The sequence below is a fragment of the Saimiri boliviensis genome, chromosome 4 (assembly GCF_048565385.1).
Source record: "Saimiri boliviensis isolate mSaiBol1 chromosome 4, mSaiBol1.pri, whole genome shotgun sequence".
NCBI classification, from domain to species: Eukaryota; Metazoa; Chordata; class Mammalia; order Primates; family Cebidae; genus Saimiri; species Saimiri boliviensis.
The window spans coordinates 433,282-460,109 of NC_133452.1; the positions used below are offsets into that span (position 1 = coordinate 433,282).

General features: G+C 48.2%; 1 protein-coding gene and 1 pseudogene across 1 annotated transcript; both read right to left on the reverse strand.

Annotated features, from left to right (window-relative positions):
- Positions 1-1,681: 1,681 nt before the first annotated feature.
- Positions 1,682-6,807, reverse strand: LOC141584216 (cobalamin trafficking protein CblD pseudogene; annotated as a pseudogene).
- A 15,847-nt stretch (positions 6,808-22,654) lies between these two features.
- On the reverse strand, positions 22,655-23,749 carry LOC141584117 (tubulin beta-8 chain-like). Its single transcript, XM_074397063.1, is given in 2 exon segments — positions 22,655-23,299; positions 23,302-23,749. Coding segments are annotated over 2 exon segments (999 nt in total). The 5' UTR covers positions 23,696-23,749; the 3' UTR covers positions 22,655-22,694.
- Positions 23,750-26,828: the final 3,079 nt, after the last annotated feature.

Sequence of the window (26,828 nt, forward strand, 5' to 3'; positions counted from 1 at the left end):
CTATTCCCCAAACTTGGTGGAGGTCCCGAGTGTCCAATGTGTGAACATTCTTTATGCCTGGCCCATATTATACAAGTGCTTATTTCCTATACAGTATTGAGAAGACAGTTATAAACAAGATGCGTTAAAGAGCGAGATGGCAGATGAGCATCAGGAAGGAACCTCAAGCACATCCAAGACGTTCCACCCACAGAACCTCACCATGGATACCCTTGTGCTCACAGGCCTGGCTTCCCCTCAAAACACAGTCAGTTGTTGGAGATCAGAGGCCACACTCATCACAGCAAAGGGGCAGGATCAGCTGAGACAGGGTCCTTCTGTGATGCCCACTGCATCCCCAGCTGTGTGAAGCGACCCAGCTGCCAGGTCTCACAGAAGATCATCGTACACTGAAACCGCGTGGGGAAAATGGTCCATTCTCCATGTGTCCATCAGCAGCAACTCTCAGATTCACCTCTGTCCTTCACCCCTTCTCCATGAAACAACCTTATAGAGCTTTACTTGGACCTATTTTTCTATTTATTTTTATTTTACTAACTATTGAAAAGACATATATTGTGTGTATGTGTGATTTTGTCTCTATCAGTCAAGGTAATCCTGGTTAAATTTCTACTATTATTATTATTGCCAACATCATTTAGTTTTTTTAAACTTTTCAATTCCTGAGGATATTGATCAGGGTCTTTCTGTCGTGTCAGACAGAAAACAAATCCCAACTGTGTAGAAGTAAAAAGAAAGCATTAATACGAAGGACTGAGACACTCCCAGGCTTAGCTTGCTTGGTGTGCAGTTACATCTACAGTTTCAGGTGCCCTTCTGTGACTCTCTCTCTCTCCTTCCCAACTTTGGCTCCATGTTTAGCTCCAAGAACCTCAGACATAACAGCCTCACTGACTCCTCCCAAGGATTCCAGCTAACCTGTCCTTACTCTACAACAGCAGCACTGGATTCTCTGGAATCTCTGACTCTAACTAAAGCAAAAACCGCTCCTGCCCCCTCGAACTAAAGTAAGAACCACTCCTGTCCTGGTACTCAACTGCACGATCCTCAAACTAAAGAAAGAACTGCTCCTGCCCAAGTCTGAGGCTCTGCAGCCCTCAAACTAAAATAAGCACCACTCTTGCCCAGGCCCCCAGCTGTGCAGGCCTAAAACTAAAGAAAGAACCATTCTTGCCCAAGTCCCTAGCTGCCCAGCTCTCAAAATAAAGTAAGAACCCTCCTGCCCAAGTCCTCAGTTGTGCAGCCCTCAAACTAAAGTAAGAACTACTCCTGCCCAGGTATCCAGCTGTGGCCATCAACCTAAGGTGAGAACCACATCTGCACAGAACTCCATCTGCATGGACCAAAGTAAGATGCCTCCTGCCCAAGTCAGCAGCTGTGCAGCACTCAAACAACACAAAGAACTGCTCCTGCCAGGTGTACAGCTGTCAGGTTCTCTAAAGTAGTAACTGCTCCTGCCAAGATCCCCAGCTGTGTGGCTCTCAAACTGCAGAAAGAACTGCTCCCACCCAGGTCCACAGCTGTGTGGCCCTCAAACAACACAAAGAACTGCTCCTGCCCAGGTCCACTGCTGTGTGCCCTTCAAACTAAAGAACTGCTCCTGCCCAGGTCCACAGATGTATCTCCCTCAAACAACAAAAAGAACTGCTCCTGCCCAGGTCCACAGCCGTCTGACCCCAAAGTAAAGTAACAGCTGCTCCTGCCCAGGTACGTAGCTGCATCTCCCTCAAACTACAAAAAGAACTGCTCCTCCCCAGGTCTCCACGTCCACGACCCTCAGGCTTAAACAACAGCCCCACCAGCTCCTCCTGGGTCTCCAGCTTCAGGACCTTCCTGAACAATCCCTTCTCATGGAATTCTGCAGTCAACAAAACCACAGCAAAAGTAAATGAATAAACGTTTTGCTTTCAAATTGATGTGTCTTTTATATTCTTGCAAGTCAGTTAACTTTTCTACTTTCCATGAATCTTGCAATCTACTTCTATCCAATGTCAGATGGAAATACACAATTTGAAATGACATTTAAAAACGTAGCTATATTTTTAATATGATCTAATCACAGCTGTGGAAAGAACCTTCTTTCTCTCTATCTGCATTAAAGTCTTATGAACATTCAAACTATGAATTTACTTTGCTAAGGTTCCCAGAATACACATTAACCCCAAACGTGACTCCCCTCCTTAAAATCTTTCAGCTCATTCCCATCACCTGAGCACAAACAGCAGCTCCCATCACAGCCCACGTGCCCAGCACGGCCCCGCTCTCTGCCCTGGCCTCGTGGTCTCCCTTGGCTGTTTCTTTTCTGCTGGACTGGCCTCTGTCAGTTCCTCAAACCACACAGGCTCAGGCCTGACTCTGGGCCTCTGCCCCTCTGTGCCTCTGCCCCTCTGTGCCTCTGCCTGGGCGCCTTTCCCAGGCTCCCCATCCTCCTCTTGGCCTGCTCAGCTCCAGCCTGCTGGTCGCCCCTCAGGTGGATGAACACATGGTATACTCGCACCCCCGGGCCTTTCCACAGGCTGATCTCTGTGCCGAAAACACTTCCCCCCTCACCACCTGGGTTTCCTTTTCTAATCGCCATTCATGCTTGGCGTCTCCACTGAAATATCGCTCCCTGCCCACCCCCCTCCCTTGGACTAACCCTGGGTAGGTCGCCAACCACTATCTCCTGACTTCAGGAATCCAGACGCTATCCCAGCACTCGGAACTTCCCCACTGCCACGTTTTGCAGACCTGTGATTATTCTATTAGTTGATGCAGAAGTCATCGAAGTTTTCCCATTACTTTTAATGAACTGCAGCACCGGCTCCTCCCTGCTTTTTCTTCCCCCATTGCTATTAATGGCAAAAACTGCAATGACTGCTGCACCAGCCAATAGAATAATTTACATGTATGCATCCATCCTCTGTCTGCCCCTCTGGAAAAGACACCCCTTGAAAGCAGGGAGCAAATCTACTCAAATCACTCCACCTCCCCAGCATGTTGTAGATAATTATTTCCCATCTGACTGACAGAGAAATACCTTCATTGTTGTTGGGTTGAGGTGCATCACAGGACACGCCCCTTTGAAAGTCAATGTCACAGGCAGTCAGCATTTGCTTTTCACTCCTGCACCTGCGGTTTGGCTTGGCTTAGGCTGATCTAGTCCGGGCTTGGCTCCGGGCTGAGGGTTGGAACCACGTGTGCTCCACACGCCTCTCCTCCTGCAGCTGGAGCCATGGCTCTCTGGGGCATGCCCATCCCATGGGAAAAATCAAGAGCATTAGAGGGCAGGCCTAGCAGGGCCCACACAGTTCAGGCTTCTGCTTGTGCCATGTCTGTTAAAGTCTCGTTGGCATAAGCAAGTCGCCCAGCCACGAGCAACACCTCTGGGATGGATAAGTCCATCTACCCTCCCTCGGGCCCTGGTGAGGATGTGGATGTGTCATGCTCTTCCAGGGGTGGGGAGGTGAAATACTGAGACCCAATATTAAATCACCCACAGCAAGAAATGTTAGCCTCTGTACCCCCATGCTGGAATCATTCTTCAGCCACAGGCTCCCCTAAGCTGACTTCCTTTTGCAATGGTCCCTGCCCAGGCACCTATGGTGCAATTCTGTTCTCCATCAGGGGTCGCATGGATGGAGACAGCCTCTCCTCTTTGTCCCTCTCACTCTACATGGCTCTTCCTGACCTTTCAGATGCCTGAATCACAAAGCCTTTCTCTCCCTCCAATGTAACTCTTCTCTTGCTCTATGCCCTCCCTGCCACACCCACCTACTCCCATTCCCCTGGTGTGACCCTGTCACCTCTCACCAGAGCAACTGGAACATGCCTGGTGAAGGGCTCCCCATGCCCCAGCTTCCATGTCCCACAAACACAGCCCCGCCATTGCCAGCCATGCCTTCGAAGCCAGGCCAGTCCCTGATGTCATGAGAAACTGCCATCCTGTACTGGGGGGTCTGCTCCTGGCTCAATGGACTGACACCCTGCCTGGCAACCCAGAAAATGAGGAACTCCAACCTCAAACAACAGATGACAGCCTGGAGGCCGCGGGGAGTGAGCAGAGCAGACAGATGTGGGGGCTGCAGGCTGAAGGGAGACCTCAGAGCTGTGCCCATGACAACCCATTTCCCTGACCCCAGCCAGGCCCAGGCGGTTCTCACATGCACAAAGTGAAGGAGGTAACTTGGAATGCTGGAGGAAGTTGGGCAGCCCTTGAGGGATGTGGTCTGAGATGATCATTCTCCACCAGTGGTAAAATTGCTTTCACCTTGGGCTTCATGTGGCCATTCAGAAATGCAAGTGACTGCACTTCCACTCCAATTCCTACAAAAATGCTCAAATCCACCGCAACCCAGGTGCTTCTCTATAAGAGGCCAAAAACTCGCTGAAGCCCAGCTAGGAATCATGGACTGAGAAACTTGGAGCCAGTTCAACCAACATGAAGTTTCCTGATATACCAAGTGATACCAAGCAACAGACATCTCACACGATGGATTCTGTGTAAAACCCCATTCCACCTCCAGCTGCAATACAGAGAGCGTCATCCTAATTTTGTCCTTGCTTTTCACTCATAAAATAGGTGTGGGCACCGAAATAAAACAGTGGATATAATAGGTCCAGAGTGAGGAACCGGCATCCATAACTCAGCCTGAAGTTCAGCGCCGTGCAAAAGGTTAATAAGAAGCCCAGCAACTGGAGGACTGAGTTACATCACCTGTCATCGGTCCCATTTCTTTCGTCTCTATTTTTTACAATTGATGTAGGAAATGCATGTTTTAAAGATGGTAAAACAATTTATTGAGGGCTCTTAAAGGAAATAATTTAACAATTATATGGAGGACAGATTAAGGAGCAGTGGCATGAGCCCAGCAAGGAAGGAAATCACAGGACGTCCGAGTCCCTTTCCCACTCATTGCTGTGCCCAAGGACACAGTGAGGGCAAGCGGTGTACATTGCCGTCTTAAAAAGTATCACTGCTTCTCTGAATAGTCTGATGCCCCTCAACAGACTTCATATTCACACAGAAATAGATATGCATGTAGATGGGTCTCCTCTTTTCTGCACTTTTGTCTCAGAAATTCCTGAACGTTTCTTCCCTTCTAAATCCTCCCATGGCCACGTGTTCAACCTGCTCTGTGCTGAAATGGAACCAGGATTTTGTCATATACTTTGTACCTGAAACTCTCCCACAATGAGACAGATCAATCTTGTCACACCTGTCTTGGGAAGATGGGATTTTCACACGCATCATGCATACTTGCAAATGAGGAATGAGTGATACTAGTACAATGTCAGCCACAGTATGCAGGTTTCAGAATTCTGACTCAGGAATCCTTACCTTTTTTTCATAACCAAACGTGTGATTTATTTTTGAAAGAAATTAATACTGAGGCTTTTTACCAATAAAGGGGAGAAATAACCATAGTAGATCATACCCTGGTTACAGGCTAATTACCACATTCTATACAATGTGGATATGCTCAACATGTATTCAATGATAATATGAATAATAAACGTTTGCAATTTTAAAATCACAAATCATTTGCCAATGTTGTGAATTCATAAATGTTGAAATAAATACTTAGAAATAAGTATCTTTTAAAAACTTTAGTCTCACAGTCTTTATAGTTCAACCCAAATATTACATAAAAATAATGCAGCAAATAAATGAACATTGGTGATAATTTCCACTTGATTTCTTCATAATACTGCTGTCTGGTGTTGCATTAGTGAAGACACTTCCCACAACTACATGGACACCCCAGAGACTACGACAAATCACTTTACAGCATTCAAGGTCATTGACAGAAAATCCTAAATGTCAGTAGCCTTCATCTGTCTCAAAAAGATTGTTGTTTGTATATGGCCCAAAAAATGTCAAACCAGATGATGGATCAATAAAGTCAGCCCAGTATCCCTCAGCTTGAAGAGCATAGCAAATTTCCTTGGCACCACTGTCTAAAAGAACTTCTCTCTCAATTGCTACTTCTTCGTTCTAACCAATCATATCATCCTTAGTTTTCTGTGTTACAGTCAGAATCATTAGTTTGCTATTAGCAACTTCTGGAAGCAGTGATTCAAAATCTCTTGCAGCAATTCTGGGCATATCTGTATTGCACACTCTACTCTGGCACTTTCAAAGTTTCTCTGCTGTTCATTTTGTGTTCAACAGGTGCCTCATTACCATAAAATTCATTCACACGTTGTGCCATCACAAACTTGTCTTTCACCTGATAAAGGTTCTGCTAGAATATCAGGCAAAGTTTTATGAACCAGGCTTTCTTCAGTGAACCAGTCCCATTGAGGTGACAATCAAAACCTATGTTCCCAGGAAGCTGGAACCTCTATGTTGAGGTCCAAATGGTCCCATACTTTCATCAGGCCACAGTGTTTGAAAGCATGTATCTGGAGGTGCAGAGGCCACATGAGACTCTTCAGAACCTGATGATCCTGCAGTTGAAAAGTCTTTGCAGTTGACAACACTTTTAACTAAAGAGCAAAATCCTGGGCAATAGGAAGCCAGTCTGGCACTGTACGAAAGCATATTGGCCATCTCTACTGGAAAGGACCATTCGCAAAACAGCTTCCCTTTGGAAAGTTATTCCAGTTACCACCACTGCCTCCAGCTGTCCCAGAACCTGACTCTTTTGCTGTTAAATAGTGGCCTGAATCCTCACTTTTTACTGAGAATTTTCAGGAAGGCATTTCAGTGTTTTTGTCACTAGAAGATGTATCTCCAGTGAAGATGCTCCTGCCTCCAGAAAGCTCTGACATGGTGTAATTAAGTGGGGAACCGTTGGTCCTCTCTCTTCTTTGGGGTGCAAAAGAATGAGACAGACAGGCATGTGGGGGGCGCCAGGACATCCTGGCAGTGGGGGAATGTCATACAGTGGTTGCCTGTGCCACACTGGCTGCTGAATACATGTCACCGTGGACACAGGCTCACCAGTATGGGGTGGGACATGTGGCAATCATGGGTCTTAGCCCTGGTCACGTGGACATGGATCCAGTGGTAACTCTCACCTTTGCAGCTGAATCTCTCTTGCATGCTATCCACATATTTACCAAAACTATAATGGTTCACTCTTTATTTTCTGTGATAGCCTCAGATTAGAGCAGTGGGATAATTTCCTACTCTAAATAACTGGTTCCCTGTGCCCACCAGATGGCTCAGTCCACCGGGACCTCGTCCAGTCCTGAGGAAGCTGATCCCCATTGAAGACAGCAGACAGCCTGCCAGGGTTCTCCCGCTCCTCCCCCGGATCTCAGAGACCTCCCTGGGCCTCCAAGGGTCCCATCCTGCGTCCCTTCCTTCTCCCTCTGCAGAGCAACCTCCACCATCCGTCCACCTTCAGCGGGAGACCCCCAGACACTGCCTCGCCTCTGAGCAGCCACAGCACCCCTGCCTGTTACTGATTTACTTATTTATTCATGTCCTTCCTCAAAAAAACACTTAGGTCTCAGAGAAGAAGCTTGTAGCTTCAGTCAGGGATCCGTGAACTCCTCAAATTGGTGTTTTATCAAGAAAGGTTTCAGTGCGTATGTGGAATGAATGCAAAAACAAATGTACAGGAAGGTGCTTAAAACACCGACCCGCGTTCTGAAGGGACGGGTAAGATCTGGATTCCTGTAAAAGTCAGTCTCTCCAGACTTTTACTTCCTACATGGAAGAAAATCACAGGAACCCCTGACATGTGCAGAGTGATTAACTCACAGCTCAACTTGAGAGTTTAACAGGGAACTTTTCATACCTTAGACTCACTTGATCCTCCGAAGCGTCCAAGTCACGAAAAGGGGAGAGATGGCGCTTCTATGTCGCACACGGGACAGCTCAGGGTGAGAAGGGCCCGGGACAAGGCCGAGTCCCCCCGCCGGTCCGCGGAGCCTCCGCACTCGGGACGGCGACCGTCAGCCTCCCCGTCCCGGAAACGGCCTCCGCGGGGCGGGCGCGGACACCCGAGGCCGGCCGGGGACGGCGGAGCCCCGCGGCGTCCCTCCAGCCCGGCGGCGACACGGCCCGCGCGGCCGCCAGGTGAAGCTCCGAAGCCGCCGAGGGGCCGAGTCCGCGCGGCCGAGCAGCCCGGACGGCGCGGAACGGCCGGGGCCCGGCGGGAGCCCGGGCTGGGGCGGGGCGGGCGCGGGGGAGGCGGCGCCGCGGGCGGGGAGCGCTCGGACCCCGCGTGTGCCGCGCGCGGACGGGGCGCCGCAGGCCGGGAGGACTCGGACCCCGCGCTCCGCACAGCCCGACCCCGCGCGGCCCGGCGGGGAGGCCGCCGCCCAGTGCGCCGGGAGCGCGTCCCCTGCCCCGGGGCCCGGCGGGCGGAGACGCGGGAAACGGCCGCACCCCGACCCCGAGGGTCCCCCCGGCCCCGCGGGACCCGCCGCGCACTCGGGCGGCTGCGGTGGGAGGCGGCGCCGGTCGCCGAGAACGCCTGGACCGCGGTCCCGCCACGCGGCCTCTCCGACGGGGCTGCGCGGGGAACCGAGTCCGCCCGCCCTCGGCGCGCAGCCCCCGGAGACCGCCGGGCACAGGCGGCCGAGGAGAAGGAGCCCCGGGGCCGCCGGGGGGCGCAGGCGCACCGGGAAGGGGAAGACGGCGCCGCGCGAGGTCACCTGAGGTCACGCCGGAGGCGCCGGAGCCGGTGCTGCCGGGAAGGGCGCCATGGACGACGCGGCTCAGGCCCGGCTCGCCTCTGAGCGGGACGGCTCAGCACCACGCGAGGCCTGAGAGGAGGGGGCCGAAGGCCGGGCACCGGCACGGGAGCCCCAGCGCTGCTGCTCTGGGCAGGGTGTGTGGCGTTCAGAGAGGATGAGGCTGACGCGCGCGCGCACACACACAGACACACACCGACACACACACACACACACACACACACCGACACACACACACACCGACACACACACACACCGACACACACACACACACACCGACACACATACACACCCCGACACACACACACTGACACACACACACCCCGACACACACACACTGACACACACACACACCGACACACACACACACACTGACACACACACACCGACACACACACCGACACACACACACACCCCGACACACACACACCGACACACACACACCGACACACACACACACACACCGACACACACACACACCGACACACATACACACCGACACACACACACCGACACACACACACACCGACACACACACACACACCGACACACATACACACCCCGACACACACACACTGACACACACACACCCCAACACACACACACTGACACACACACACACCGACACACACACACACACTGACACACACACACACCGACACACACACACACACCGACACACATACACACCCCGACACACACACACTGACACACACACACCCCGACACACACACACTGACACACACACACCCCGACACACACACACACACACCGACACACACACACACACTGACACACACACACACCGACACACACACACACCGACACACACACACACACCGACACACATACACACCCCGACACACACACTGACACACACACACCCCGACACACACACACACACCGACACACACACACACACTGACACACACACACACCGACACACACACACACCCCGACACACACACCGACACACACACACCGACACACACACACCGACACACACACACTCTGACACACACACACCCCGACACACACACACCGACACACACACACACACCGACACACACACACCGACACACACACACCGACACACACACACACCGACACACACACACACCGACACACACACCGACACACACACCCCGACACACACACACACCCCGACACACACACACCGACACACACACCGACACACACACACACACACACACACACACACAGACACACACACACACACCGACACACACACACACACCGACACACACACACAGACACACACACACACAGACACACACACAGACACACACACACCGACACACACATACCGACACACACACACCGACACACACACCGAGACACACACACACACTGACACACACACCGACACACACACACACACCCCGACACACACACACCCGACACACACACCGAGACACACACACACTGACACACACACACGCCGACACACACACACTGACACACACACCAAGACACACACACACACACCGACACACACACACCCCAACACACACACCCCGACACACACACACCCCGAAACACACCCCGACACACACACTGACACACACACACCCCGACACACACATACACACCGACACACACACCCCGACACCCCGACACACACCCCGACACACACACAGCGACACACACACACACACCGACACACACAGTGACACACACCGACACACACACACCGACACACACACACACACTGACACACACACACCCCGACACACACACCGACACACACACACACACACACCGACACACACCCCGACACACACACACATACACACACACCACTGTCAGCAGACACAGTAATCAACAGGACCAGACTCAGAGATGACTCCAATATTGCAACTTGCTGTCAGATTGTCCTGGCCACTCTCTATGGACGGTGGATTCTCACCCCAAGTTTGGTTCCCATGTGGAAACTAATGAGGCAAACACATGCCACAGGAGAGTGTTAAAAGGTTGATTTTACCCACATAATGAGGCATTCTGGGGAGATCAGGACAGATCTCCCATGCAGGCCCAAAATTGGCTTGAGAGAGCTGGAAGAGTCCTGAGGATTCACGGTGGCAGGGGATGGCCCCCGGGGAAGATGCCTGTGCACAGGAAGGGCTTACATGGCTTCCATCTCCTGCAAGCACCAGAGGAGGGAAAACCTGGGCTTTCTTATCAGCAGTCCCAAATGCTAGGCAGAGGGAAAGAGGGAGGGCTGGAGCTCAGAAGCTGTCAACAGTCAAACACCAAAAAAGGGAGACAGATTATTTATGACAAAGATAAAGATAAATAAAGATTTACAAGTAAATAGTTAAAAAAAATAAGTAGGCCGGGCGCTGTGGCTCACACCTGTAATCCTAACAATTTGGGAGGCCAAGGTGGGTGGATCACCTGAGGTCAGGAGTTCAAGACCAGCCTGGCCATCATGGTGAAACCCCCATCTTAAAAATAAAAAATAAATAAATATAAGTAAATAAACTAATAATTAAATAAATGGATGTATCACTAACATATCCTCAAGTGGAAAAGGTGGCAACATGCCTGAATACAGCAGGAATTTCAGCAGAGAGAAAGAAGTTGTGTGAAAAAGATAAAAAGGAAATCATAGATACGAGAAAACATGGCAAAACGTGAAGATTTTCTTCAGTGGGATTATTAGTCAACTCTATGACTGAGGAAGGAAACAATGAAATTTGATAGGCCAGTAAAATGACCCACAATGAAACACAAACACATAAACAAACAAAAAAACAGTATCCAAGAGCCCGAGTGCTATCAAGCACACTAACGCACATATGATTGAGGCCCAGAAGTAGGAAACAAATAGGTCAGAATGAAAACTTGAAGATATGATGGCTCAAAGTTTTCTAAAAATTACAAAAGACATTGAAACAGAGATCCAGAAAACTCCAAGAAGCCAAGCCAAGACACCAATCAAGATTCTTTGCTTGACCAAACTTTAACCATGCTCTCTTGGGCCTTCTACCCAACAAGGCCTGTCATGTACTTCCCTGCATAATGGAGTTTTAATAGGAGTACTGTTAAGAAGGTTTAGGAGAGAATTCCTTACCCCTGATACCTGGCATCTGATTAAACTCCTCACCTCCATCATTCCCCAGGTGATGCCTAACTGCCTACCTGCCTGCCTCTGGTAAGGATACCATCAGGTCAGTTCAGCCAGACTCCTCCCAGACTTGATGTCTCCTCTTGTCAAGTTTCCATCCATCCATGTTCCCCAAGCCTATATTTTGTTTTTTAGCTAAAAATGTCCACTTGTTCTGGTTGTATTTGGAATTGAGCCCAGCTCTACACTGGAGTCTCTCTTTCCCTGCAGTTTTATAAATAAAATCTATCTAACCCTACCCTAACCCCTAACCCCTAACCCCTAACCTTTAACCCTAATCCTAAACCTTAACCCTAACCCTAACCCTAACCCTAACACAGTTCTGCACACTGTGTGATGCCCAGCATAATCTACTCAACAACTCCCTTCCTGCCTCTACCATACAGCTTAAGGCCCCCCGCTCCCTTTCTTACAACTTCAATCAGAAGATCATGTTTGGGTCTTTGGTTTTTCCCCCAGGGCACATACTTTTTAATAAACTTCTACAGTGAGATGTATCATACTATCTTGAAATTATTTACCTGCATGTCTAGCCTTATCCGCCATCTCCACCAGTGAGTCAGCTACACAAGATGAGAAACCACATTTCATTCATCTTTATGACTCTAGTACTTGGCATCAGGAAAGAACGTAAGATGGATTTATAGAATTTAATAATGATTTTGATTAGTTTGGTTGTCATTTTCATCTCAGTGGTTTAAAGCAGTTTTTAAAGTAAAACAAAATAGCCACAGACATAAGATGTGCCTTTACAGATTCATCCTGAGTGGCTCTGAGTCTTTGATAAGCCACTTAGCTTTTCTGAGATCCAAATTACTCATGTGTGAAAGATAAGGAGGAGATCTACTTGACCAACTTTACCCACTTCATGGGTGAGGGTGATAAGCAATCCTAAAAATAACAATCAGCATGAAGTTTCCAAAATCATACATTCACATTCCTAAAAACTACTTGTTTAAAAAGTACCTTCATAAAAAAGGTATTTTATGCTGGCAAAAAAAAAAAAAAAAAAAAAATGAGGCCTAAATAACATGTCAGTAAAGCTCTTTTTAAGTTGTAAAGCATACATGTGAAATAATATGGCTTTTAGTTTCTATTATAATAACTATAACCAGGTTTCTTCTTGGATGTTGTGGGTTCTTGACCTCCAACCTCTTAAAGAATAAGCAGTGGGACTGCTTCAGCTGCACTGTATGCTTGCAAAGTTAAATTCTGGACCAAAGATGGTGTTGCAGAAAGGTGATTTTATTTAGGTAGAGAAAAGAGAAGGAAAGGAGAAGAGAAAGGCTTCCACAAAGAGTGTGGAAGGGAATTCCAGAGGGGAAATCCCAGAGGGACCTCCTACCATGTGGGAGGGGATTCCAGAAAGTTGGAAATCCAGTGCAGGTGAGGGAGCATGGACTTTTATCCTGGGAGAAACCCCCACCTTCTCCAAGACGCTGAGCCAATGAAAGGAGTTTCTTAGAACTTCCTCTGGAGTGATTGACTTTTAGTTTCTTCCCCTTCCTGTGAAATTCAAACATAAACATTTGAATCTCCTGGATGGAGAGAAATGGGAGCAGGGCATGGCACTGGGAAATTCTTGCCCTTAAAGCTATGCCCCCTCACGGACCCAGAAAGAGAACACATTCCCTCATAATCACCTGGCATAACTCAAAAGATCACAGTCTAGCTTGCAGATAGAAAAGCCTGTTTCCAGGGCTCATAATTCATTGAAGAGTAGAAGGTAATTTTATTTTCATTTAATGCAATGAAAATAAAATGATACTTCCTTCTGGCTTCCTTTACTTCAGCTTTTTTATGAGGAAATAAAACATCTTACGAGTGCATAGAACTTAAATTTTTAAAACACTTCCACATCCATTATCTCTTTTAATCCTCAGGACCATCCCCACTTGGCAGATCAAAAATCCATTTTTCAGAACTGGGAGTGACTTGCGTTAGACCTTCCAGCAAGTGAGAGAGAGTTGGACTTCAAACTGAGGTCCTCAGGTGGCAAGTTTTCTACCTTTCCATCAGACCAAAATCCCATAGCATTAGAGTATTTGAGATCATTCTAATGTTTTTAGAGATTAAGAAGCAGAGACCAAGAGATTCCAAATGATCTAAGATCACACAATTAAGGAGAGTATTACGAACCCAGAATGCCCCACTTGCCCCAGTCCCTAAATAATTATATATTATCTTTTATGAGATCCAGCGTCAAAGATGGCCCCCAGTGATTCCCGCCTACCAGTATTCACATTCTTGTATAATTTTGTCTCACATGAAAGAGGGCTGACTTGTATAACCAATAGGATATTGTGGCAATGGCAACATGTGACTTCTGAGGCTAGGTCATAAAAGAGATTGCAGCTGTTTTCTTGTTCTTTTGAAACGTGTGCTCTAAGGGAAGGCAGACACAAGGTTGTGAGGACACTCAAGACACTCCAAAGGGTTCCCAAATGTCCAAGGAGCAGAGGCATCTTGCCAAGAGACAGTATCTCCAGTTATGTGAGTTAGCAATGGTTCTTCTGGTCCCGTTAGAAATTTCATTTAAATTTTCAGAGATTGCAGTCCTTGCCAACATCTGGACTATAACTCCAGGACAGACCCTAAGCCAGAACCATGCAGCTAAATCACTCCTGAATTTCTGACACACAAACTGTGTTATAATAAGCATTTGTTGCTGTTTAAGTCACTTAGTTTTTGAGGAGATTCATTATGTAACAATAAATAACTAACATATTTTCTGTTACAGACAATAGGCTCTCCAAAGAGAATGTATGCACATTCTCCTGTCTTCTCCTGATTTCAGACCTCTTTCCCTAAAATGTAGTCACAAATACACTTACCGTCAGTTCCCTAACCTCCTTGTCAAGGATATTAATCAAATGAGAGAAGCTACTTCAATAATCTGATTCACTATAATCTTCACCCAGCTGCCCCAGGAGTTTTCCATCTTGTCCCAAAGCATTTCCTCACCACGTACTCATGTCTAAAGCCTGAGATAAGGTTGACTAGGTGGTGTGAATATCACAGGCTCTAGATCTGCTCTGTCTTCTAAGGAACACCTAATAAGATCTGAGCTACATCTGGTTGAAAAATTGGGTCTAGAAATGATAGGAATGTGTAACTCAATTATACTCCTGTTTATTTAACAAAACTAACTCTCCTCCCCTTCCTCCATCCTTATTTACCTGTCAAAAGATTTCATGTTTGTCTTTCAATCCTTCTACCATTCTCCTGTCCTGTATGATTTAACATACTTATTACTGAGAAACCAAAAACATGGCAACTGGTTAACTATGAACATGCTCATCCTTTTTAGAAATAAGCTTTCTATAAATCAGAACCCTTTATTTTTCCAAATAAAAATAAAGTGTGAAACCAGAAGTCCCCTCGACAAAGACCAGTCCATTTATGCAACTCCCAGGACCAAAATAAATAAAGGATGAAAATCATGAACTCATGCCATGTCTGCTCTAGGAAAATCCATGATACCTGTCAAGAGGAAGAGAACAAGATGCCAGCCAGCCTATCAGGGCATTGCTTTCATTCCCAGCTTCATGGTCAGGAGCAAACATCATCAAGTTCTTTTCATTGGGGATGAAGAGAAGAAGAGGGGCTGGCAACACCCTTTAGGATACCCTCTAGGATCCAGAGGGAAAACAGACATCACTCCCTCCAAGGCACAGTCAAGAATCACTGCCCTAGTCAAGGGGGAGCCAGGAACTTAGTTAGGGCCTCTCTTATCTAGGGTGGACCAACATCAATGCCATGGCAAGGGAGCATCTGGAAGTCTGAAAATAACCAGAACAGAGAAAGAGAAGTAACAGAGAAGGTTACCAGCATGTATCATCCATCTATGGTGGGCCAGGTACTCTGCTGAATGATGGATACTTAGCATCTTATTTAAGTCTCCCAACTGCATAGTGGTTAAGAGTATCTGCTTTGGTGAGAACATAGCTTCAAACCCTCTTTCTGGTTGTATGATATTGAGCAAGCCATTTGACCTCTCTGAGCCTCAGTTTCCTTCCACGTAAAGCAGGGTAGTGTTTAGTATTATCAGGAGATAGAGTTTACAAAATGAGTATCTTTAGTATCATTGAGGAAGAAATGAGATAATTGCAAGTGCAATTATCAAACTGTCCAGAGCATACAAATTACTCAGAGGATTTGATTAGATGCCTATTCTTCTTCATTTAATCAGAATTTCTAAGTAATTTGGGGTGTAGCCTGAGAGGCTACATTTCTTGCAAGCATCCAGGAAATAACAATGCTGCTGGCCCAAGAACCACATTTTGGGTAGTGAGGATAAAATGACTCATAACATTCAGTGATATTATTGGTGTTGATATTTTAACATGATCTTCCTAGCAAGAGCAGCAGAGCTGGTAAGTGGCACAACCAGGGTACAAATTCAGGAATAACTCTCTTCCTCCCTTATTTGCCTCTCAAAAGGAGCCAGATATGTTTGGAACGAGATAAACAATGCCTTCATGGGGCCATTTCTTCAGCTATCTACCTGTCCAGTGACTTCATGTGACATTTCAATCCTGACATCTCAAAATCTCCAGAAAGTATAGCAGAGATGTTATGGATTCACTGCATCCTCCATCATATACTCTTATCCTGAGGACTTTCTGAGTTGCCAAGAAAATTTCTGTCAGCAAAGACAGATTCAATCAAAAGTGAAAACTGAGATTTAATTCAGCCTGAGCATGAAAGCAATCAACCAGGAGATGGGAGATTAACCCCCTGGGTCACATCCCAGGGACACAAATGGGCTGACTGTTCCATGTTCATTAGAATTAATTCACCACTGTCTGCCTTGGGAATCACAGGGAGGAGCTTCTCTTCTAAGATCGAACAGGCCCTGAGACATGGGCAAGGGGCTTAAATCTCATTGCCTCTCAGTGAAGGGCTGGACCTGAATAAACAGATATTTGCCTTTAGAGAGGGTATAATAAGATTTCCAAGATGAGTCTGGCATTATTATTTTATACTTATGATACTTCTGAGGCAAAACCACTTTGCATTTTTAAATTATCTTAAAAATGCAAGTAGTCGTGGGAAAAGAAAGCAGAGACCAATTCTGAGAAAGAGAAAAAAGTGAGCGATCTTTACATCCAAAACCCTGACATCAGACACTTTAGAAATTGTGTGCACTGGAGCTGGGTGTTGCTGCAGATACATCGGCAGCTAGTTGTGAAGGTTTGAGGCCAAGTGACATACTTGCAAGCACAGCTAGTTTAAAACGGCACTAATAAGAGTTATGACTGATAAAAGGTGCTGTTCTGTCCCAGGCACTGTGTTAAGCACTGTAAGTGCATTGTCACAGTACTCTCTCCAATAATCTATGGAAGACGGCTCAGTTCTCCCTTTCTTACCGAGAATTGGAGTGGTGGTAATGCTACAAACAAATATACTTGTTTACCTGAATTGAATCGTCTGGTAGGAATGAGAGATTCCGCTACTAATCAGAGCACAGAATGTGAGAGAGAATACAAGACAAAAGAGAACAGAAGAGTTTTGTTGTTATTGGTCAACATCGAAGCACTATCACTGGGTCTTTTTAAGTTATATAAACCACTCAACAGAACACATGCGAGCTTTACCAGTGGGCAGCATGCTGAGAGTCCAAACCACTCCTTGATGTGGCTATGGTTTCCTAACAACGGGTCTCTCCTGTGTCTAATTATGGCCAAACCCATTTGGGGAAGACAGTGATGATGTGATGGAATTCTCACAGGGCGTGGCATCACAGAGCCTGAGTTTGCATCCAGGTAACAAATGTGTCCAGGGAACTTAGGGAAAGCAACTAACTTTTCTGACGCTGTATCCTCTTCTATAAAATGAGGCAAATGCTACTTACTATATAGAACTCATAACCTTCAGTGATTACTATTGGTGCTAGTATGTTAACACAATCTCCCTAGCAAGAGCAGCAGAACTGGTAAATGGCAGAACCAAGGTACAAAATCAGGACTAACTCTCCCCCTCTTCTAGTTATCTACCAGCCCAGTGACTTCCTGTGTGACATTTCAACCCTGACATCTCAAAGTCTCCAGAAAGCAATTCCAGCAGAGATGTAATGGATTCACTGCATCCCCCATTGCATTATCTCATACTGAGGACTTTCTGGGTCACTCAGAAAACTTCTGTCAGCCCTCTCTCATCACTCCTATTCAACATAGTATTGAAGTTCTGGCCCAGGCAATCAGGCAAGAAAAAGAAATAAAGGGCATTCGATTAGGAAAAGAGGAAGTCAAGTTTTCTCTACTTGCAGATGACATGATTGCACATTTAGAAGACCTCATTGTCTCAGCCCAAAATCTCCTTAAACTGATAAGCAACTTCAGCGAAGTCTCAGGATACAAAATCAATGTGTAAAAATCACAAGCATTCCTATACACCCGTAGTAGCCATAAGAGAGCGAAATCATGTGAACTCCCATTCACAATTGCTACTCAGAGAATAAAATACCTAGAAATACAACTAACAAGGGATGCGAAGGACCTCTACCAACCACTGCTCAAGCAGAGACAGATTCAGTCAAAAATGAAATGTAAAGTCTAATTCAGCCTGAGGATGAAGATGGGCAAACAAAATAATGCTTGTGAAAATGACTTCACCCTGTGGTGCAAATATTAGGTGTTGTCCTTAGAGGAAAATAACCTTTTATCCTTTCCCCCTGAGAAATTCTGAGCCACAAGCAGTGTTTAGTTTTTAGTCCTTATGCAAAAAAATGGCAAGTAATGCATGAATCATCAGAGCATTTGCTTTCTGCAGGGTCATTTTTTTCTCTTTCTCCCCTTTCCACTGGCAATGAGGCCTTTTGAAAACTAACAGTTCCCTATAATCAGTTGGTTCTCCCCTTCATGCCTAACCGAGGTTTTTTAGAAAGCAAGGAAACATGTCTTCTTTCAGCACCTTGAGAAAGGAAAGCTGACAAAGGTAACTCAGAATCACAGGCCACTTGCTTAACACTGTAATGTCTGGCTTTTGATCATAGGCTCACTTCAAAAATTTCAGGAGCAAATCAAGCACATACTTCTGCACACATGCACACAAGACATGCACCCACAGTGTGATGAGAAATTCCTGCCCTACCTCTTGCTTCTTATTAAAGCAAGGTCTGTCACTAACAGCTGGAGGGCAAAGAAAAAGAAATGCTTGGAGGGGACATTTACCTATGGTCATGAAACCAAGGCCGCATTGACAAAGCAAAAGTAGGGCTAAGAATGGACTGAAGTGTTACTGATGTAAGAGAAGGACTTTTTAAACACTGGAACTCCCCCACCCTTTCACTGCTAACCTGGTCTTGCCTCTGGGAGTATTGATCTCCACACTCTCTGGCAAAGTCTGTAAAAGAAACTGGCTAAAGAAAATATGGCACATATACACCATGGAATACTATGCATCCATAACAAAGGAACTTCTTTAAAGAATATATCCAACGTCTTATCCTGCTATTCTGCCATTAATTTTTATTTGAAGCTCTTTTTAACCTACCATTCATTTCCTTGCCAAGGAATTGCAAGCTTATTCACTAGTCTCATCATACTAGCTGTGAACAATACCACTGAATGTCACACTGGGTGGCCAGCATGTCTGTGAAGAGCAGAAACTGGGGCAGCCAAACAGCTAAGGCCAGCTAGTAAGTACCCGATGCCCACTCTATAAAGGACTCCACACTAAAAGACAAGGTTAGCAAATGCCAGGCTGCGTCACCAGTTATTCCCCCCAAAACAAAAAAGTAACCTCGCCAGGAAACATGTGTGAGTACACACCTAAGCATAGGCACACAGCTACATGCAAAGGGGAAAGGCTGGGAAGGAACCAAATCCACCTCTGAACACCACTTACTTCTGGGGAAAAGGCAGGTGAGGACGACTACCAGCATTCCTCACCTTTGCAACTGGTGAGCTTGTGTCCATTTTGGCTTTTTTTTTTTTAAAGGCAATTTGCACTCCTTGGGTGATCACACAGGCCCTGCAAAACCGAACCATCAACAACCACCTTCCCGTGAGGCCAAAAAATGGCTTCCCTCAAAGCTCGGCCCACCCGCTCACCTCCCAGTCCTGGTCCCATACAGGGGGCTACTGGCCTCCAGGGGTACAGGAGTCGAGGCCAAACCCACACCACAGATTCCTGGTGAAACCAGCATGTATCCAAGGACCTTTCCCCGACCTGGGTCATGTGCCCACTGCACAAATATGCCTGTGCTTGCTCTCCTAGGACAGAGACTCCCTTTTATTACAGTTGCAATGAGGAATAGGGAGTTCTGGTGCTGTCCTATACAGGTTGGATGCTAATCTGATGCGGTGCTGTTGGAGAAGCTTGCCTGAGTCAGGTGCGTTCTCAGCACATGATGTATGCTCTCCCTTCAAGTTGCAGGAGTCCCAGAAGGTAAGTGCTGCTGCAACTCCCATTTCCTGGTGAGCAGAGGTCAGGTGATCTGCAGCCGCCCAAGCAGCTGCTCAGTGGCCCACAGGCCGGATCTGCATCTCACTTGCAGAGTCCCTTCCTGGCTGCTGGGGCTGCCCTGGAGACTCATCCTGCTTCCTCCTCCTCTTCCCTCCACAACTATGCCAGCTTCTATCCACAGCTGCACTCCAGGTGGGGAACACCTGTGGATGTACCAGGGTACAACTACGCAAAGACTCCAGCGTGCAGAAGGGCCCCTGCTCCACGTCATTTCCATATCCAAGCCCAAGCTCATCTAGGGCTTCAGCAAATCCAAACCTCCCTGAATTCCCTGCTGAAACCAAGCTGAGTCGTATGACCCCCACTACACTGGTTAGCTGCCGGTTCCAGATGCTGCTCCCCTTGGCCTCTGTCTGTACAGTTCTGAAGTCCTACAAAAATATTGAGATCCTAAGCTGACTCTCACCCAAGGAAGTAAACAACTAGGGGCCAGAGGACACCAGGGGTAGGGAACATACCCAGACAGGTACTGCTGCCTTCAGGCTTAAGGCACTTCCCCTGTTATTCGCCATGCTTGCCAGGCTGGAAGGGGGACTCTAGAAACTTTGGAAACCCAAACCTGTAGCTAGCATATGGATACGATGCCTGAAAGAGCACCACTCCTATCCATAAAATCCTCAGATGGAACCAGGTAATTGGGAAATACGTGGGTACCAATCCCAACCCCTAGACTCAGGTGAGAATTGCAGTAGTGACTTGCCCCCCTGCCACTCTGGCTGTACCACTACTGCTACAGGAGGAAGGCGCATCTGACCCCATGCTTGAGTGCAGACACTAGGTATGAGCAGGTTCCGGTGGTTGCTGCAGCTGAACCTTCCCAACTGGATCCATGCAAGGTCATCTCAAGTGGGTGTGTGCCTGGGCTGGGCAAGGATACCCCTCAAACAGTGAAAGCCACTGAAGAGGGCTGTCAGAGAGGCCCCTTTTTCCTGCTCCAAGAACAGGTTGGGGGAGCATGGGGGACCTCTCCCACCTCGCTGCTACTTCCAGGAGCCACTTCTTTCAAGATGAGGTATGATCCTCTTTGCCTGCTCTCATTTGCCCCCAGTAGCCCATTGTCAACATTCAGACAATAAAAAGAGGAGCCTCGCCTGTTTTCCCTGACAGGCAGGTGGGTGTGCCCGGGGGACCTGGAGTGAATCCTGTACTTCTACCCACCCCATGGCTATACTGGCTTTGTCCTGTCTGATATGAGTGGGTGGAGAACTACCAAGATGTCATCACACAGGCCATGGACAAGTTCTACAAGAGCCACGTAGAAGAGCACTGTCCTGGCATGCTGCCAGCACCCAGCTCATGCACACATCTTATTTGACAGCTTCCTCGAAGCAGGTCTTGAAGTCCAGGCTCCTGAGAAGCCTGGGGAAGAGACTCTGCCGGGCTAAAGAACCCATCCCCAAAGGTGCCACCCTCACCAGTCTCATCCTGACAATCTTGGATTATTATTGCCCTGAAGTTTTGGAGTGGGGGACAGACAGGAGAACGCCCATTAGCCACCTTTCCAGAGAACATCAGCCCTGCAGACTGGGGCAGGTCAGACCTCCGTGCAGGCATTTGTTTCCTCACTGGTTGCCAGTGGGGAAAACGGCACTTGTGAGCACCTGCCTGTCTTCCCAGGCCCCGTTCAGAAACCCCATCTGTGCCTTTGGAGAGATACTACCCCAAGTATGCAGGCCAGCAACTGTACCCTACGGCCTTCAGGACCCAATCCCCTTCCATATGGGGTTCACTGCATGTGAGTAGATGGTGGGCTTAATTCCTGCCCACTAGCCCCTGCTAGATACCCCGGCCCACCTCCTTAAGAGAATGAGGCCACAGACACACCCAGGCCGCTATGGTGAGCGGGTGGCTGGAACCCTACTTGCCCACCCTTCATTGCTGGTTCAGGGCCAACTGTCTGACTACAGTCCTACCCTGAGATGATATGTGGGGAACATCATCCACCAGGGCCACTAACCACTTACAAAATTCCAGAAACAGAGGCCCAGCTGGTCCCCTGGAAGTTCAGTAAATAGGATAAACCAAGGTTTGCCCTCAGAAACGGGTTTCCCACTAAGTAGCTGTCCAAGGTCCAGGCCAGCCCCAAGTTTGCATGAAGCCTGCCTGCCATGTCCACAGCCCATGCTGACCCCCTCCAGGAGCCACTGGAATGCTTGTTCCCAGGATGTGAGAAGCCCAAGACAGCTGCAGCCTTGCAGGACCACTATGCCCATCCGGAAGAAGTATGCCCATCTGAAAGTAGTACCCAGAGGGCCTATAGAAAGAAGCTGGAGGTGAAACCAGATGCTATGAAAATATTTTATTAGGTCAAACTACTTGCTATGAAAATGCTTTAAAATGCAGGAGATGTAAAGACTCAAGTGTGTAGTGACAACGGCTATCATAACACACTAAAAAAATTCACACTACTTCCCCCTTTATCTAGAAAAGGAAGCTTCTAGGCTACCTCCTCCTCCTCCGCACACTCCTCAAACTCCTCCTCCTCAGCTGTGGCGTCTTGGCATTGCTGGTATTCTGACACCAGGTCATTAAGGTTGCTCTCGGCCTCGGTGAACTCCATCTCATCCATGCCCTCGCCCGTGTACCAGTGCAGGAAGGCCTTGCGCCTGAACATAGCTGTAAACTGCTCAGAGATGCGTTTGAAGAGCTCTTGGATCGCTGTGTTGTTACCAATGAAGGTGGCTGACATTTTTAGCCCCCGGGGTGGGATGTCACAGACGGCTGTTTTCACGTTGTGAGGAAGCCATTCAGCAAAGTAGCTGCTGTTCTTATTTTGAATGTTGAACATTTGCTCATCCACCTCCCTCATGGACATGCGACCTCTAAAAATGGCAGCCACGGTTAGGTAGCGGCCGTGATGGGGGTCACAGGCGGCCATCATATTCTTAGCATCAAAGAGCTGCTGAGTGAGCTCAGCCACGGTCAGGGCCCGGTACTGCTGCCTGCCCCCGCTGGTTAGTGGGGCAAAGCCGGGCATGAAGAAGTGCAGCCGGGGAAATGGAACCATGTTCACGGCCAGCTTCCTCAGGTCAGCATTCAGCTGCCCGGGAAGCGCAGGCACGTGGTGACCCCACTCATGGTAGCAGACACCAGGTGATTCAGGTCACTGTAGGTAGGTGTGGTCAGTTTTAAGGTCCTGGAACAGATGTTATAGAGCGCTTCGTTATCAATGCAGAACGTCTCGTCTGCATTTTCTATGAGCTGGTGGACGGAGAGGGTGGCATTGTAGGGCTCCACCACGGTGTCTGACACCTTGGGCGAGGGCAGGACGCTGAAAGTGTTTATGATCCTGTCTGGGTACTCCTCCCGAATTTTGCCCATGAGAAGGGTACCCATCCCAGACCCAGTCCCCCCACCCAGGGAGTGGGTCAGCTGGAAACCCTGCAGGCAATCACAGCTCTCAGCTTCTTTTCTCACAACATCCATCACCGACTCCATCAGCTCTGCGCCTTCTGTGTAGTACCCCTTGGCCCAGTTGTTCCCGGCCCCACACTGACCTGTAAGGCAGTACAGTCAGTCACTCGATGGCCAGGTATATGGTCATCGGTGGTCACAACCACAATGCAAAAAGCACCAATCACCCTGCAGGTGGAGCAAATGAAACCCTTGCCCCTAAAGTTACAGGACAGCAGCCTTGCCTGTTAGAATCTACATCAGGAACCAAACCTGAGACAGCTGCCTGTTAGCACCTAGATCAGGAGCCAAACAAGAGACTCGCTGCACGTGGCTCCTGCCCGTTCCCAGCGAAGGCTGTAGTCACCGCCCCAGCTCAGCTCCCTGCAGGGAGATCACATCAGTAGCTCCTCACCTTGAGGAGACAGCTGGGCCTTCCTCCCCCAAAGCCCATTTAGGAGAGAGAGATTGAGTAATTCAGAGGATGGGAGGGTGTTCAGGGGCCCCGGTTCCACAGTTCTCAGAGATGACCTTGGGGCACTCACTGACTTTGAGCTGCCCTGGCTAAGGAGCCGCATCCCAGTCCTCATCCACAGCTCACCAAAGATGTTGTTTGGCCTGAAGATCTGCCCGAAGGGCCCTGAGCTCACAGAGTCCGTGGTGCCCGGCTCCAGATCCACGAGGATAGCGCAGGCCACATACCTGCCACCTGAAGGGAACACAAGGGCATCAGTGAGGAGAGGGCTGGCATTCCCAGGAGGGTGGTCGGGGAAAGACTGGGGTCTCACCCCTGGCCTCGTTGTAGTACACATTGATGCGTTCCTGCTGCAGGTCACTGTCCCATGGTAGGTGCCAACGGGGTCGATGCCACGTTCATCAGAGATCACCTCCCAGAACTGCAAGAGATGCAAGAGGCCAGACAGGCCAGGGCTGAGTCATGGAGCTCAGGGAGCTGGAGTTGCCCCAGTCCATCTCCCACTTCCATCCCCACCCTTAGACCGCTGGGACCCTTGGTGTTCACCCTGGCAGCCTCGCCAGCCACCCAGATCTACTGCATCCAAGGCAGGGAGCCCAGGGATGGCAATGCAGAGGCACCACACCCTCCACTGCCAACATCTTCACTGGCCACCCTGCGGGCATGAGCTGGGACCTCAGAGCCCCAGCTGCCAACCTTTGCACTGATCTGGTTCCCACACTGCCCGGTTTGGGTGAGCACGATCTCCCGCATAGCCAAGGCAGGACTAGGGCAGCAACAGAAACGTGAGACGGAAGGCCAACCACACAATGACTCAGCCCCCCATCTGCCGATGCTTAAATAGCCCCGTGACCACCTCCCCCAGCCTTGGATTGGGTTCCCAGAATAAGAAACAGCTTTACTTTTACACAGGTGTGCCCACCTTTGAGTCCCTTGGAGTTTAATGTCTATTGGAGAGCTCAGGTGGCCTTGCGGTGGTCCTTTCCACGCTGGGGAGAGCTGGGCAGCTGAAGAACTTCCTCCCATGTCTTTAGTGAGACTAAATCCCTAGCTGAGCTGAAACTGAATTTTCCTCCCATGTGGGAGGGGAAGTCCTTTGTTTCCATAGTCACAGAGTGCCTTTGCACGTGTCCTATACTGATGACATACTTTTGTAATTGATGAGTCCTTTCATCTCTTAGGAGATGTGTGGTTAGAAAAGGCTTTCTGTATGCTAACTCAACAGGACCTAATTATAAGTTTTCCTTTGGAGCAGCTGAAACCCATAGTAAGTTATGGGTGTTAGAGATAGGCCTCTTGATTTCGCTAGAGTCTTCTTTAGAGTTTTATTAGTTCTTTCACCTTTCAAGAGGACTGCAGTCTCCATACAGAGTGAAGGTGATATTTGATTCCTAAAGCTGAGAACAGGTGTTGGGATATATCTGCTGAAAAGATGGGCCATTGTCACTTTGCACGCTTTTAGATGATCCAAACTGAGGAATATATCTTCTGGTAAACACATTTCAGATAGCCTGAGGAATGCCCTGATCTAACCAGTGAAGGTATCAGTAAGCATTAGCAAATCTTTAAAGGTGCCTGAGTAAATTAGAGCTTTCAGTCATCACTTGGAGAGGTTTCTCAATGTTGGACAGGTTAAACTAGAGGAGAAGAAAATTGCTGGCTGTTTGGGTTATTTCAGGCACAGAGCTCAGGGCAGGGTCATCTGTTTTTAGTGTCTTGAAAAGATTTATCACCATAAACCAGGCTTCCCCAAACTACGGCCCGAAGGCCGAATGCAGCCCCCTGAGGCCATTTATCCGGCCCCTGCTGCACTTCAGGAAGGGGCACCTCTTTCATTGGTGGTCAGTGAGAGGAGCACAGTATGTGGCAGCCTTCCAACGGTCTGAGGGACAGTGAACTGGCCCCCTGTGTAAAAAGTTTGGTGACACCTGCCATAAACCAATGAGACATTAACTGAAACAAAGAATCCCTTCTAGGGTGAAAACAATCACTTAAGTGCTTAACTATTTTCCTATGATTAGTATTTGGAATTAGTAATGTATTGGCATGAGTCAGCCAGCCAGAGGGGTTCTGGACTAAACTGCAATCCCTGGCCCATTCTTCGGAGCATGCTGGCCCAGCTCTAGGTATGCTGACCGGCATGCCCATCAGCTTCAGTGCAGTGACCTTGACTACTGCATTTGCAAGGGCATTTTCTTTTACATGGTCAATCTCCCTTTTGATATCCTCTGCAATGAATTATAGTCACTTTTCTTTGGCACCCAGGCAACATTCTAACAAGCTCAAAATCTGAGCGATGTTGTATGGAAAAGCCCTTTGTGGTCCGGAGTCCCTACCCATTCCAAATTGCAGCATAAGCATGAAGCACTGAAAAGTCATACTTAGAATCAGTTTTCTAAATTGATTTCTAGTTTTATTTCATTGCAGTCAGAGAAGATGCTTGATACTACTTCAATTTTTTGAATGTTTATAGGCTTGTTTTGTTACCTAACATATGGTCTATCCTTGAGAATCACCCATGTGCTGAGGAGAATGTGTATTCTGCAGCTTTTGGATGAAATTTTCTGTAAATATCTATTAGGTTCATTTGTTCTATAGTGCAGATTAAGTCTGGTGTTTCTTTGTTAATTTTCTGTCAGGAAGGTCTATCCAATGACTAAAGTGGGGTGTTGAAGTGCCCAGCCATTATTGTATTGAGCTCTC